A 14,962-nucleotide genomic window follows, 5' to 3' on the forward strand; every position below is an offset into this window, starting at 1 on the left:
GCTTTCAGGAAGCCACAGCTAAGAGTTAGATGATCTGATTTGGCTTTCAGGAAGCCACAGCTAAGAGTTCTTATCCTAGGATTCTCTCTCTTGAAACTCTTCTCACATCAAAATTCTTTTCATCTAGGTTATATCTAGTTCTGCCAGTTTATAACTGAAAATATTACTTAGCCTTCCAAGGTCACCAGGATTTTTGTTGTAGTTGTTATTATAGTGTTTGTTGTTGTTGTTGTTGTTGTCGTTGTTGTTGTTGTAATATAGAATAATGGTACTCTTTCATGAAGTTGCAGTGAATATTAAATAACATAATATATGAAGTGCAATCAGCACCATGTCTGGTAAAATACCAATGCACTCAGTACATATTAATTTTTTATTAATAATTATTTTACAGTACTTTGAAGTTTTCAGTGTGCAATCAATAACTCATCTGGTTTAATCTTCATAATTTCACAGTTGTGTAGGTATTATATCAGGAAACCTAGACTTGGCAAGAGTTGTTTAATATTTCCACAATATTAGTTTAAGAATTAAATTTTATTTACCCCTCCTCTTCCCCTAAGTGACTTAAAGCAGTTTCAAAATATATATATTTAAAAAGTAGTAAATTTGGAAATTCAGAACCAAGTAAAAGGTGAGCACTCATATCAACCATATTAGTAAATTCAATTATATTAATTAAATGTCATATTTGGCTTTTATAACAGTATGTTTTCTGGATGCTGAGATAATGGGTTAATTTTCTCTCCTTCTTTACTCTTCTGTAATTTACAACTTTTCTATAATGAGCACATATTATTTATTTCTATAATTAGAAAGAAATTTCTTAATTGGACTTTGCCTTCTTGATAGTCAAGGCAAGAAAGGGAAATCAGTTATATATACAATTAGAATCAGAAAGAAGGGAGAGTGCCAATTCTTTTGAGAAAGTAAGTTTTTTCTAGTATCGGTTCTTACCTAGAGCACTAAGCAGTATAATGTATTTTGACCTCAGCATCATTTCTCAGCAAATACACTGATGATGCCCACAAATGCTTCTCACAGCATTGTTCATAAAGAGCAGATGGTGTAAGTGATGCTATAATGGGCTAAGATTATGCGATCCAAGAATACACACCATTTAGATGGATAATGTGTCCTTGGTCAATTACTCCTTAAGGTCACTGTGAAGTGAGTTCAAGAATGAGTAGAACTAGTCATGACTCCTGGGTCTGGTTCATCAGCACTGAGTTTGAAAATGTGCATAAAGCTGGCTTTAACAGCTTAGAGTAGCTCAGAATGAGAAATAAAATAGGTGTTTAAAGTTTTGCAATAATATTGCATTTAGTGTAACCCCGGAAATGATGAGATACCTGACCCTTTAGCCTATATTCTCTTCAAACTAGGAGCAGGAACATTCTAGTCACAGAGGAAGTCAGCAATAGTCCCCAAAGGTGTGGAGTAAATATCACTCCTACTTTACCACCTGCAACAGTATACTCTTTGATAAAGCATTAGAGGTCAAGTGAGTGACCCCAATCAACAAAAAAACTACAGCAAAGCTCTCTGCTTTGTATCCTGACCATGGTGATTTTCTTTTGAATCTGGAAACAAATCCTGCTTGATTAATTTCTGTCAACTCTTTTTTACTATGATCTTTGTCAAGAGAGTAGTTGTATAATCATTTTAACAGTGGAGTTTTGATGGAAGATTAAAAGCGGAACATTTGGGATTATATTTCCATCGATAAAGATCTAGAGTAATGGAATTAAAGGTTGTTGGCTGAGGAAAGATTTTATTTGGAAATCAGATGAAAAGGTGGCAGAGATGAATAGATTGTGCAATAGAGGAAATAACAGGCCACCTTCAAGTAGCTAAACAAATTTGGAGCCTAGTTCTTTTTTTAAAATTTGGGACTATCAGATTTTCAAACATATGCAATAGTAGAGAGAAGCATGTAATGAACCTCAATTTCAACAGCAATCAACATATGGCCTAATTTATTCCCTATTATCCATATCTAAGACATCTTATCATTACATATGTAATTATGTGGAATCCAAGTAAAAGTTGAATTATAATAAATACATTTCTAAATTTTTTCCCTTTATTACATTATTTCATAATTTTTCACAAGTTGTTTTTAAAAACATGCAGTTAAATTTATTTTGTCTGTCATTAAGCGTTAAATTTCTCTAGGACTGTCTTTCAGGACTCAATACTGTAGGGTGGCTGAAACAGTGCTTGATAAATGCTATCCACTGTAAGATACATGCTGCTATTCTGTTCACCATAAACACAACTAGCAGAAACAGAAGTATAGAATAGTAAAGAGAAATGCAATGTCATTCTAACAACTGTATAGTCAGAAAACTATAACATACTTAAATGATATAAAATCCAATTATCACAATCTTCATCTAATGACATCATTACCTCTATTCTATCTCTTTGTTCAATAAAACAAACCAAATATGAGCCGCAAACTTTTAAAATCACTTATTTTTTCTCTTCATCTTTTTATTGTAACTGCACACAAACTTCATTTCATTTAATACAGTTTTTTTTTCTTTTTTTTTCTGATTCAAGCCGGGCCTTGCCCAGATAATAGTGTTTTGACTTACTTGTTTTCTCCACCCACATCCTTCTACTGCTATGCCTGTTCCTTTAATCATTAAGCCTTAGGACAAGATTTATGGGGCCTCAGGTCTGTAGTCATGGGGATAAGAAGTTTCAGTTACCCTAAGGATAACATCTTAGCCACAGACTAGACAAGATGACACCATGGCCAATTCCAGAACTGAACACAATGGTCAATTACCCTAGCCCCGTCCAGTTGCCCAATCAATAGTACCCACCACCCACAACTTTCCTAGTTTCTATGACTGCTGATTTTTCCCTATAAAATCTGTACTCTTGAGATGCCCAGGGAGCCAGGTTGTTGAGATCAATAGCTCGCCTGTGTCTCCGAGATGTGTGACTCTCTAAATAAACCTTAACTTTCTTTGCTGTGAAACCTGCACACCTCTCTTCTTTGACCCAGACCCACACAAGCAGATGGACGCCTTTTGCTCTAGTAACATCACCATTGTTGAAATGTCCTCTCTGATATGTTTAGCTTTTGATAAAAGTGAATGGAAATACATTCAAGTATTAGCTTCATAAGTGGTTTTTAGGTTTTATTTTTTGTTTTGTTTGGTTTGGTTTGGTTTTCATTGTTAACCTGATATACCTGGAAACTTTCCCCTCCTCACTCAAGAATGTAGTCTCTCTCAACCAGATACATGGAAAAAATGTGTGTGTGTGTGTGGTTTTTTTTTTTTTTTTTTTTTTTTTTTTTTGCTGAAAACAATAAAAATTACTCTAGCCAAGGGAAAGAATTCTCCATCATTGAAGCATAAGATCAGAGCTGTCAGCTGACATATTGTCTATCAAACCTGATGTTTACCTGTTCGCTGTCAAGGAAGCTGGAGGTATGTCAAAAACCAGTGACGGAAATATCTTTGAACCTCATATAGAGGAAACAGTTTGGGAAAGTTTTAAATTCCAGTTAGTGCCGAGGTCCCGAAACTATATTTAAATGTAGGAAATGGTTTCTCTCGGCTGAGTCAGTGCCCCTAACTAGATCCTGTCAGGCCACATAAAAGTCTTTGTCGATATGTTGTAAATTTCTGCTGTGTGGTTCTCTCATCCACCCTGGTAAAGGAGTGAGGCTTGTGTGATTTCAGTGAGTCACTTAAAATTTCCAGGCCTCAGTCTACTTATCTCTAAAATCCCTTCTATCTTTGATTTTCTATGATTCTTACCCAATCTTTTCCACAGATTCACATGATGCTATATGCCTGTTGGCATACATCAGGAAGTTTCAGCTTACCCAGGAGCATATATATCAGTCAACTCTTGAGACACTAGGTCCCAAGCTGTAGCTAACCTTTGTTTATACAAGATGGTGACTTCTCATGACATGTTGGTAATAGAACTCAGTCAAATCAAACACAAATTAATAGTCCTAGTGTTCCCTCAAGGAATACATTCTCTCATTCCAAGGTATTTGTAAATTAAAGTCAAAGTAAGACGAAGTAGAAAAAAGCATCTCCTTTACCCAACGAGTTCCAACCATGTCCAGGCAGCTTCAGAACTGGCTTGGCCTCTTAGAAACCCACTGGGACAAGTAGAAAGGGGAAATAAAGTTCTAGGATACATTTAGGCTAATCCAGTCCCCCCTCACCCCTGAAGGTAGAAGCACAATAGAATCAATGTGCTTCCGATGACTGCTTGCTCACTATCACTGAAATTTTAGTGCTCCCTGATATTTCTTACCTAAGAACCACCTAGCCTGTTAATTAACACATTATTTAAAAGAATGTAATTAAAGCTATCATATAACTTATTTTTACGTGAGACATCTAATATATTGTCTTTGATTTATAAGAAGGGAAACCAACATGCATACAAGTTAATAACTAGATACAGACTAAACACCAGATACAGAATCATGTGGCATTTGAAGTACATCATCTGGCAGCTGGACTTCAGAACCTTTCTGCTGTTGGACTAAAAAGTGAAAGCTACTTCCAGAAAAACATAACTCTCTTTTTGAGTTCCAACTCTTTGAGTTGAATTTTCCACTATCTAGGCTAATAAGATTGTGGTAAGAAGTATTAAAATATCTATTCTCTGGAGCCTTTCAAGTTCTGGAAAGGTCCTTCTATCATAACATATTAATCAGATGTGATAAAGCTGCATAACTTTAGGGAGAGAAGTCAGGGATATCAATTTTGGCATTCTCTTTAAGTATTTTTGAGGGCTCTTTTCCATCTCTGATGGCAGGTCATGGCTGTAAATACTTTAGAGAAAGATGGCGAAACCATATTCAGAAAGCCAAATGCTAAATAGGAAGAAGTTTTGTGTTATCCTTTCGTCTTATCTTCAGCACAAGGAAAGGCTGAATCATCCTGGATGGTGTACTGGGGTGTTTGCTTCTGTCAAAACAAAACCCAACAGATTTTCTCTCTGCTCAGGCCAGAGGGCAGCTTCTACTGCCAACAGTCCTACCTCCTCCTCAACTCTACATCCACTTTTGGACAAGGGTAGGGCTGACCGTGGGGGTGAGAATTATAAAGCAACTGAGTACATGAGGCCTGTGCTATTTCAGTGGGAATTTGGGGGTCACAGGGCAGACATGCCTCAGTACATAAACTTGCACATGCTGGGAGATATATCCCCTTCTCATCTGCACCTTACAGCTACTCAGTAAGACAGACTCGGGGAGCACTCGATTCGTAATTGAGGAAATGTAAATTCAGAGTGATTAAATCGCTGGGCCAAGATCACACATTACTACCAGGAATGAAACTTAAACCCCATTCTTTTGGCTCTAAATCCATTATCCTAGTCTCTATGCCTCATATTCAGGACCATCAATTTCTAAAAGTCCTTTTCATCTTCTAGTTCAATCACACTCTCCCATAGGGCTGGAGGCATGTTCCAGTGCAAAGCTGTTTGAACTACTTCCTCCTTCCCATAATGTATTAGCATAAAATCAATCTATTCAAGAAATATGTATTGACCACTTGTACTAGGTTCTCAGGGAAGGTAAGAAAGCAAATGAACAGATAAAGAATCCCTGCCCTCATGAAGCTTACAATCTAACGGGAGACGTATAATAAACAAAATAACAAGTAAAGCATTCTGCATGCTCGATGGTGGCGGGTGCAGTGGAGGAAAATGAAGCAGGATAGGGAGATAGAGAATGTTTGCTGGGGATAGGGCATATGTGGCTATCTTCAGGAAGAGCATTCTAGGCAGAGAGGAGTTAGCACCAAAGTCCTATGACAGAAGCATGTCTGAATGTTGGTGAGATAGCAAGGAGGCTAGTGCAGCTGACAGAACAAGATCAGGAAAAAAGCAGTACGATGATTTCCGAGAGTATCAGAGAATCCAATCATGTGGAACCTGAGAGCCCATGTAAAGACTTTGGTTTCTAAATAAGATGGGAAGCTCTGGGATATTTTGTGCAAAAGAATGATATGATTTGTCTAACTTACATTTTAAAACTGTTATAAGAATAGATTAAAAGGGGGAGAAAGCAGAAGCAAGGAAATTAATTAGAAAGCTATGGGAACGATCTCTAGGAGAAAGATAATGACAGTTTGGGCCAGGTGATAGGATTGGGGGTAGGAGCTGGATTCAGAGTATATTGATGGAGTAAATCATTTATACTGACAAGTAGGATGTGGGATGAATCACAGTATGAATGGAAGGGACAGAGAGGGCACTGGACAAGAAGTCTGAGGTTCTGAGTTGGAGTTTCATCTCACATTTGCAGTGTTTCCTGAGAAAAGTCACTAAAAAGCCTCATTTTTCATACCTAGGGAGATAAACTTAAATGCATTCCTGACCTCAGAAGGCTCAAATGAATGTAATTCCTGTATAAAACTTGGCTTGCTTAGAATTGAATCATAATTCTGTATAACTGTGGTGGAGAGATTGAGGTTAAATATGGAATGTTTTGAGAGAAAATATTAAAAAAAAAATACAGCTGGCAGGAATTAACTTTTTAAAGGAAGTTTTATTTTTAAAGAGTAAAATCTCTTTCTTGATGGCCTAAGAATAACAATAGAAGAAAGTTAGTCCAAGAAAACTGTTTTAACCAAAGCCTATGAACCTTAGTCATAGTGGAGATTTGTGTTCTTTGAATCTGTTACCTGATTAATGATTAATAAATTCCTAACCCCACCTCATTCCAAATCCTACCTTCGGTTTTAGTTTTATTTAAGCACAAAAGGTATTTTCTTTTTTACCCTCCTTTCCCCTGTCTCTGAGCAAGTTTACCACTACCCTGGAATTTTTCTAAAATTTTACAAACAAAAGAATTATATGATTGAGTTATTCTAAGTGACTCAAATGTTTACAACCTTCCCAATTTGGCTTAAATGTGCAAAGTCGAAGCTGCCCTTTTCCAATTCACAAATTCAGAAAAAGCACTACAGGATGAGTATGGGGTAATTGGTGTGCTCCTCCTAAGGGTGAGAAAATAAGAGTCATAGGGCAAGACTTGTGCACAACAAGGTTCAGATCTGCCTTCACAGACAGAGCCACCTTCTCTGAGTCACTCCTTCCTCCTCCACTCTTCATTTCCTATGACCAGCCTTCCCAAGTCTTGTCTATCAAAACCTACCTATATTCTAAGTTTCTCAATAGCTTGCAAGGTAACTTATGATACCTTAATAGCTTGCAAGGTAACTTATGATAATCCATTTAATAAGTCAATTTAAATAAAATTATTAGTGATGAAGAAAGATTAGTCCTACAGCTCTCTGTACTTTAAAAGGAACTTCCAGAATGGTGATGGCTTAACTAAAGTTGCAGTGGAATGGTAGAATGATTAAGTTCTTTGAAGATAGCTGTTTAGTAAGTTCTTCCTTTGAGAAAGACTCATGGAGTCTTCTCATAAGATGGTCTCCTTATTTGCCTATACTTCAAGTGAGTAGTCTTCAGTATTGTCCCTGAGTCCATTTCAGGGGGGTCCATGAAGTCAAAATTATTGTCACAGTCACACCAACACATTATTTGCCTTTTTCACTCTCACTCTCTCACAAGTGTGCTGTGGAGTTTTCCAGAAGCTACATGATGTGTGATGGCTAATAGAATGCATGCTTGTGTGTGTGTGTGGGGTGTGTGTGTGTGTGTGTGTCTATTTATCCATCTTAATTTCGTATATGATAAATATCAACAGACATAACTCATTTTATAAAAAAACTCTTTGGAATCTTCAATAATATTGTTAAGCATGTAAAAGAATCTCGAACCTAAATATTTTAGAACTACTGCTTTAAGTTATCCTGCCTGATCTGGCATCCAAGACACCAGAAATACAGCAAAAACAGAAGCAGGGTGGTAATTCCTATTAAATTCAAAACTGTGTGAGGTAATCAGTTTACAAAGGTTAGTATCTAAAAGAGAAATCAAAAGAACATGTGTGTACTGCAAAATTAACCAGGTCATATCAAAAGGACACAGGCACCAACTTGAAGGAGCCCCCACTGGCCAGATCAGGGACATCTGATTTGTGACTCTGTGATTAATCAGAACTGTCAATGGTATTTTTTAGGGGGTGACAGATGGGAGGGGGAAGTTTCACACAGAGTGGGAAAATACAAAGATTCTCATTAATGCTCACATTTCTCATATTTCTTGAGAGAATATCATGAACCAAATATTTAGAGTTGACACTTTTAATTATTTGGCATTTTAATACAAATGTAAGAAACAATACAGAATTAAATAACATCTGAAAAGCTTACTAAATATATAAATATCCAATTCAACAATAAAAAAACTTAAGTTTTAGTTCCAAGGTCACACAGGATATAGACAAAGAAGCAAAAGATACTGAAAAAGTCACTAATTGGGGTTTTTTTTTTGATATTTAAGAGTTCAAAAATTGTTCCACTAATTAAATCGATATATTTAGAACAAAAGGAATTATATACCTATATATGCTTCCTCTGCTACTGTGAAAAGTGAGTTCATGGGAAAAGAAGCCAGGAGAGACAAAGCACTTAAACCTCTGAAATGCCTGTTTTCATTATATATTTTCATTATACTAGTCTGAATTCAGAATGACTAAAATAGGGCCAGGTCATATTACGCAATAAATAGGCAATGCATGCTTTAAAAAAAAATGTGAACTGCTTGCTAAGACTAACAATATTTGTTCTGCTATAAAAATAGGTAAGTAAAGTAAAAGTTGCCAAGGTTATTTCACTATAAATTCAGTCCCATTTTCATTGTGGTAAATGTCACAGAGGCACATGAAGAATAGCAGAGAAACCAAGGGTTCTAGAGATAATAGCTATTAGCAAAGCAGTAAGCAGATAGTAGACTAGATTCCAAGTGATGAGGAAATAGGCTCACAAACCTAAGATTAGGGGAAGAAAAGATGGAACATCCACAGGAAAGCAAATGGTAATCTCAGTGAAGTTCTTTGGTCTTTAATCTTCCCAACTTCTTTCTTCTCTTTTTCACGTCTTTTCCCTTTATACCCCTTTCCAGGAATTACGACATTGTTTAGAGCAGAATGGTAAATTATCTGGCCCTACTTATTAATTTTCTGGATGCGAACGTGGAAGCTCATTGAATAGTGATTAACACAGGGTTGCCATCAGTCTCAGGCAAAGTCAGCCTCTAAGTGGTGGCCCGTGATTCTAAGTCCAGTATCCTTTCAACAGTACAACACTGCACTGCTTTACAAAATCAAGTCCTACAACAGACCTGAGAGGTAAAATGATCTCCTCTTGGAACTCACACAAGCACTGGGTAGCTTAGATGGCAGTAGAAAGTCTTGACAATTTTAGGCCTTTTACTCCCACCTCTTTTGCTCTTTCAGATCCCTTGGAGAATGACCCCTTTTCTCTTGCTTTCCTCCTCATTAGATTCAAGTAGACCACAGAATAACTTTCAGGGTTCTATGATTCTTCTAGGGTTCTAAAGAAAAGAAAGTTCAAAATATTAAGTTTGAACATTTGTAATTTCTACTCTAATAGATTTTAAGAAGTTAAATAACAGAAAGAGATCTGTAAACATAGAATTCTCCTTGTGCAGATTTCATCAGCAAAGATAAGGAATTAGATATTCTTGACCCAATGTGATGTGAGGAGAATATGACTCTACATAAAAGGATATAGATAATTCTAGAAAGTAAATGTTTACAGAATCGCTTACAATGAAAAGTAAAAGAATATGTTCAAGAATTCCAAATGATCTATGTGTGTTTTCTGTGGATACTAGCTTTCTGGATATTGGGTTGAGAATGGTCACAAAATAGACAGATGAAGTTCAAGGGTATTGGCTTTCCAGTACAGAAACTGAGAGAACATTGGCCTCTCCACAAGGTAAGTAGGCAGTAAGTAAAAGACCTAGGATTTTATCCTCATACCATCAGTCACTCTCTGTGTAATCTTAAGTATTTCTTACCAAAACCAAAATCTGCATGTGTGAACCTTTCCTACACTTCCAGTGTGGGCTCTCTGTGGCAAAAGACACAGAATAGCTCAGGCAAAAATGCCCAGCTTTAATTAAGGGTCTGTTAGCTAGTGATTTTGTGATCAGATTATATCATGACATTTTTATATGATGGGTGGCATCTGCATCCATTCAAGGGTAAAATTTGGAGGAAAATAGTCTTGAATGTAGGATTTATCCTAGCAGCTCTAAGCTAGGAGTTCAATAACATTTTTCATATAAAACATTACATTTCTTTTTCTTGGAATTATGAAGAATTGGGGTAGGTATGAAGATGACCACTCACCCCGGCCTTCATCTGGAAAGCATAAGTGCAATTATTTAGTAAAGCAAATATTCTTATTTTTTTTGGAAACAAATATTCTTATTATTGTCCTTCCAAATAATCACCAACTTCATCACTATAAATTGTTTATTAATTACCTGTTATTTGACATAGTATTGAGCGTAAAATAGGAGAAAGTAACGTAAACCCACTAGGATACAGCGTTTTACTAACATTGTCATTTTTAACAGCAGAGAACGGACTTATAAGTTAGGTGATTGTGAAGTGAAAGAAATCAAGGTAATTATATAGATAATGTGAGTGTAAAAAAATACTTCTATATGAAATAAATTCTTTAAGAAAAAGCAAAGTTTGGGACATGCATTTCACAATTCTCCAAATTTCCTATTGTTTTCTAATTCAGCCTTGGCCCAATCATAGAATAATAACTAAAAACCAGCTTCTCAAAGATTTCTAAAACTTAAGTCACTGTCCATGATGATCTGCACCAAAGTGAAGTTTTTGTTTCTGAGAAGCATATAATCATTGTTGGGTTGACTAATGAAAATTAAAGATTTTTCTCAATGCCAGTTTTAACTTCATTGTAGCATATGTGAAAGGGACAAATTTATGACATCAACTGGGTTTTAACAGAAATAACTTACAGAATGCTGGAAAATTTCCCTGGGAAATTTTAATTTTTTCTTGCTTTCTATTTCAGTAATAAAGGACTGAATTCATTAAAAACAGAAGTCCTTTGAAAACCTTATTAACCTATTATCTTATTGTTGCAGTCTCATAGGAAATAGCTGTAATGATCCCATCAGTAATAGTCCAAAAAGAAATTACCTCTAACTCATCACACCTTTCACCAGAGTGCAGCTTTACAGTTGAAAAATATCATCGTACTCTCTAGCATTATACAGAATCACAAGAAAATTAAAAGGAGTCTAACTTCTTTGTAAAAATAACAGTAGTTATTCAAGGTTATTTCTCTGTCCAAAAAAATGTAAATTTGCTTATGTTTTTGTGAATAATCAATAAGTGATTTCAATCTAAAATAAACTTTTTTTTTTTTTTGTCATTTGTCTAACAAAATTTTGAAGCTTCTTTCACAGACTTTTTATTACCAGATATACCCTCCTACTGGGTACCTTCATGGAGATGATTCTTTGTCTATTCATAATCAAATTCAAGAACTAATTTACCCTTCCTCTTTTTCTTCCCATGTCACACACATATACTCTTCCAGTTTCCCTTCTTTACTGTACTATTTCTATTTATGTCACCATGTTTCAGGTCATGAGGTCAAAAGTCTTGGTGATGTTTTCCCTCCCAACCAAAATTTTTATGTTTTCAGATGATGGGAAGAAAAAGAGAGGAAAAAAATAACCAAAAGTAAAGATAAGGAAAGATGGAAAGCAAAAGTAGTAGGACTATTTACTCTCATCACAAATTGACAATCAGAATTTGTTATTTGAAAAAATAAAAAATGTCACTATCTTCTATCTTCTTCACTTTTTTTCCAACTTTGTACAATTTAAATTTTTATCTTAAACCAGTATTTCCTCATCCTTGAGCATTTAAGTCTCCAGCATAATCTACACTTAGTTTTTGTAGCTATTTAAGTATAAGGGATCAAATGATCTGGCTGTTATAATTTTTGAAACCAGCCAAAAAAATCCAGTCATTCAAAATATGCCATTGAACATTCAGTGTAGCTTACTGAATCGGCCTTATGTCATAAAGACATCATCAGTAAATGGCAATCTTTATGCTTACAAGACTTAATACAGTTCGGTTGTTTACAGTCTCCCCTTATTTGCACTTTTTGCTTTCCACTGTGTTAGTTACCTGCAGTTAACTGTGGTCTGAAATATTGGAAATTGCAGAAATAAATAATTTAAATGTTTTAAATTTTGCACTGTTCTGAGTAGCACATTGAAATTTTGCACTGTCCTATACCTTCCCACAACTGGATGTGAATCATCCCTTTGCCCAGCATATCCATTCTGTAATATACTCCCTGCCCATTAGTCACTTAGTAGCCATGTAGGTTATCAGAGCTACTGCAGCAGTATTAGCAGTGCTTGTGTTAAAGTAACACTTATTTTACTCAATAATGTCACAGCATATAACTTTATTATAGTATATTAGTATCATTGTTCTGCTTTATTATTGTTGTTGTTGTTAATCTCCCGTTGTGCCAAATTTATAAAGTAAACTTTATCATAGGTATGTATGTATAGAAAAAAACAAAACATATTTTACATAGGGTTTGGCACCATGTGCAGTTTCAGGCATCCACTAAGGGTCTTGGAAGGTATACCCCTCAGATAAGGGGCGGGCGTGTCTACTGTATTTCATAAATAAGAAAAAGTCTGGGTACAGAGATAAGCTGACACTTTGTTTCAGGAACTGGATAAGGCACTGGACAGTTATATTTCCAGAAAATCCAAGACTTATTTAATAAACAAAGGACAGTTCTTTTAATGCTCCCTTTCTAGTGGAATTTATTTCAGACTTGAATAGACTATATTATAATTCTTGTCTAAAGGGGACTTTTAAAAATGAATTTGAAGACTTTATACTTTCTGTTTAAACTTCACAAAAGAAAAGAGCAGCAAGCACAGACTAAAATAAAGGGAACTGATAACAACAGTGCCTTTCAAATCAAGACTCCAGGACCTCATGACTAGAAAAACATTCTGGAAGATGTCAGGAGACCAGGGTTCTAGTCCTAAGCCTGATGTTACCTTAGGGAAGGAAGTCAGTTTTCTTCTCTGGGCTTCAGTTCCTAAATGGCAAAGTGATATGTTTGGATAAAGTAGAATCAGCGTTCTGCTTTTAATATTCTGCAAAGTACTAATGGGGTCTCTGGGCTTCTATTTATGTGCACTAAGATCAGCTAATCTACCATCTCTTCTCCCGAACAAAACAAATACTTTTATCTAATTTTACGAAGGAGTAACTGACACTGAAGGTTTGTTGCTATTTTTAAAAAAATAAAATCATAAGAATTAATTTGGTATTTATATAAGGCTTACACAAAATTAAGTATTCAAAAAACCTAAAACAGAAAAGATAGTCTGAGGTATAAAATGAAAAAAAAAAAAAAAGGTTGCATTTGAGTGAGATCTTTCACATTTAAAATGACACTCAAAGTCAACATTTTCCCCCTTCCCTATCTTTCAGTCACTTGAGATGAAGAAAATCCCCATATCATTCCTTGACCCTAGGAAATTCCCATCACATACAACATAAGTAGCAGCTTTGCATTAGCTTTAATAAATTATTCCTGTCTTCAGAAACCAAAGAAATTTAATTCTCTCTCTCCAGCTGACTCCTCTTGTTCTATAGCGTTTCTTGTTTTATGATGTCTCACAATGTTTTAGACTCAGAATTAATGAAGTATTGAATTTACAATAAGAAAAATGGAATTGAAAAAAATCACTCTGAAAATCTACCTGTGCATTCATTTGTTCATTCATTCACTATTTTAATGAATGTTTATTGAGCATCTGGTATACTAAGACACTATGATAGATACTGGAGAGAGTAGTGAGAAATTTATAGTCTATAAGGGCAGAATGACATCACACATTTATTAAGAGTACAGATCTTCTGTATGTTGCTTATAATGTTTGAGAGAGAGTGAGAGTAAAACATAAAATGTCCCTCGATTTATGTGGATTATCCGTTCTATGTGTCTTTTTTTACGTGGAAGAAAACTGCATGAAGAGTCCACTAGTACAAAAAAATACTAAAGAAATAAGCTGATATAAGTCATAAAAACATTCATTTCACATATTTTCACAAAAAAAGTTAATGAAAATTCAGAAAAAACAAAATAAACTTTATTCTCTGTTAGTGTCTGTACCGTAAACTAAAACAGTCAACTTTCATTTTTTAATGGCACAAAGTCACTGCCATCATTGCTCCAAATATTTAAAAGTACTACTTTATTTTCATTATTTATATCTATGTTTTTTGGTGATCTTCTTCCGACCCTATCTTTTGCCAAGTTTTCATAAATTCTTCAAATTTTCACTGCATGTTTTAAAAAATCATTTCAAAATTTTAAGGCTTGTTGGATGTTTGGATCTATATTTAGAATTTCAGTTTCCAGTTTTGTAGCCAATTGAAGAGCTTTGTTAATATTTTCTGCAGTGAATGAAACTGGTTCAAGGTCACTGCCGTATTTATTGGCAGGACTGGCTTCAGATATTAAATGAATTAATTCATTATTAGTTAATTCATGATCAACCAGTAATTCATTTATATCACCTACATTTAAATTGTCAGAGCTTTCTTATTGAAATTTATTTAATAAATTAATAATGCCAGTTAATCCCTCTTCGGTTGTTGGAACCATATTCCTCAATATAACCACTTCTGGCTATACTATTCTCCAGCAAGAATTTAAAGTTGATGGCTCTATATTACCCAAAGGTAAAGCAAGATTCTTGATACAACTTAAAATTGTGTATTTATTTCAGGCTTCTATAAATGAGTCATTATCTTTAAGTTTATTGAAAATATCACTAAAACTCCTTTAAATATAATTAATTTTAAAGATGGAAATAATGCCTTGATCTAAAGATTGGATCAAGGAAGATGTATTTGGTGGAAAATATATGATTTTTATATTTGGATGTTCTAAATTGTGTGGATGATCAGGTGCATTATCTA

The 14,962-nt window shown here is 34.9% G+C and overlaps 1 protein-coding gene across 3 annotated transcripts in view; it reads right to left on the minus strand.

Moving 5' to 3' along the window:
• The window catches only part of LOC107513718 (OX-2 membrane glycoprotein), a 133,504-nt gene that overhangs the window by 100,044 nt on the left and 18,498 nt on the right, over positions 1-14,962 (minus strand). The window contains exon 6 of one of the 3 annotated variants that reach the window (XM_016150708.2): positions 3,291-9,468. The exons of the other annotated variants lie outside the window; for them this stretch is intronic. Within the exon in view, the coding sequence (XP_016006194.2) occupies positions 9,461-9,468 (8 nt within the window). The 3' untranslated portion in view covers positions 3,291-9,460. Of the gene's footprint in view, positions 1-3,290; positions 9,469-14,962 lie in introns of those variants that run through there. 3 annotated transcript variants of the gene reach the window in all.

The sequence above is a fragment of the Rousettus aegyptiacus genome, unplaced genomic scaffold (assembly GCF_014176215.1).
Source record: "Rousettus aegyptiacus isolate mRouAeg1 unplaced genomic scaffold, mRouAeg1.p scaffold_m13_p_4, whole genome shotgun sequence".
NCBI lineage: Eukaryota > Metazoa > Chordata > Mammalia > Chiroptera > Pteropodidae > Rousettus > Rousettus aegyptiacus.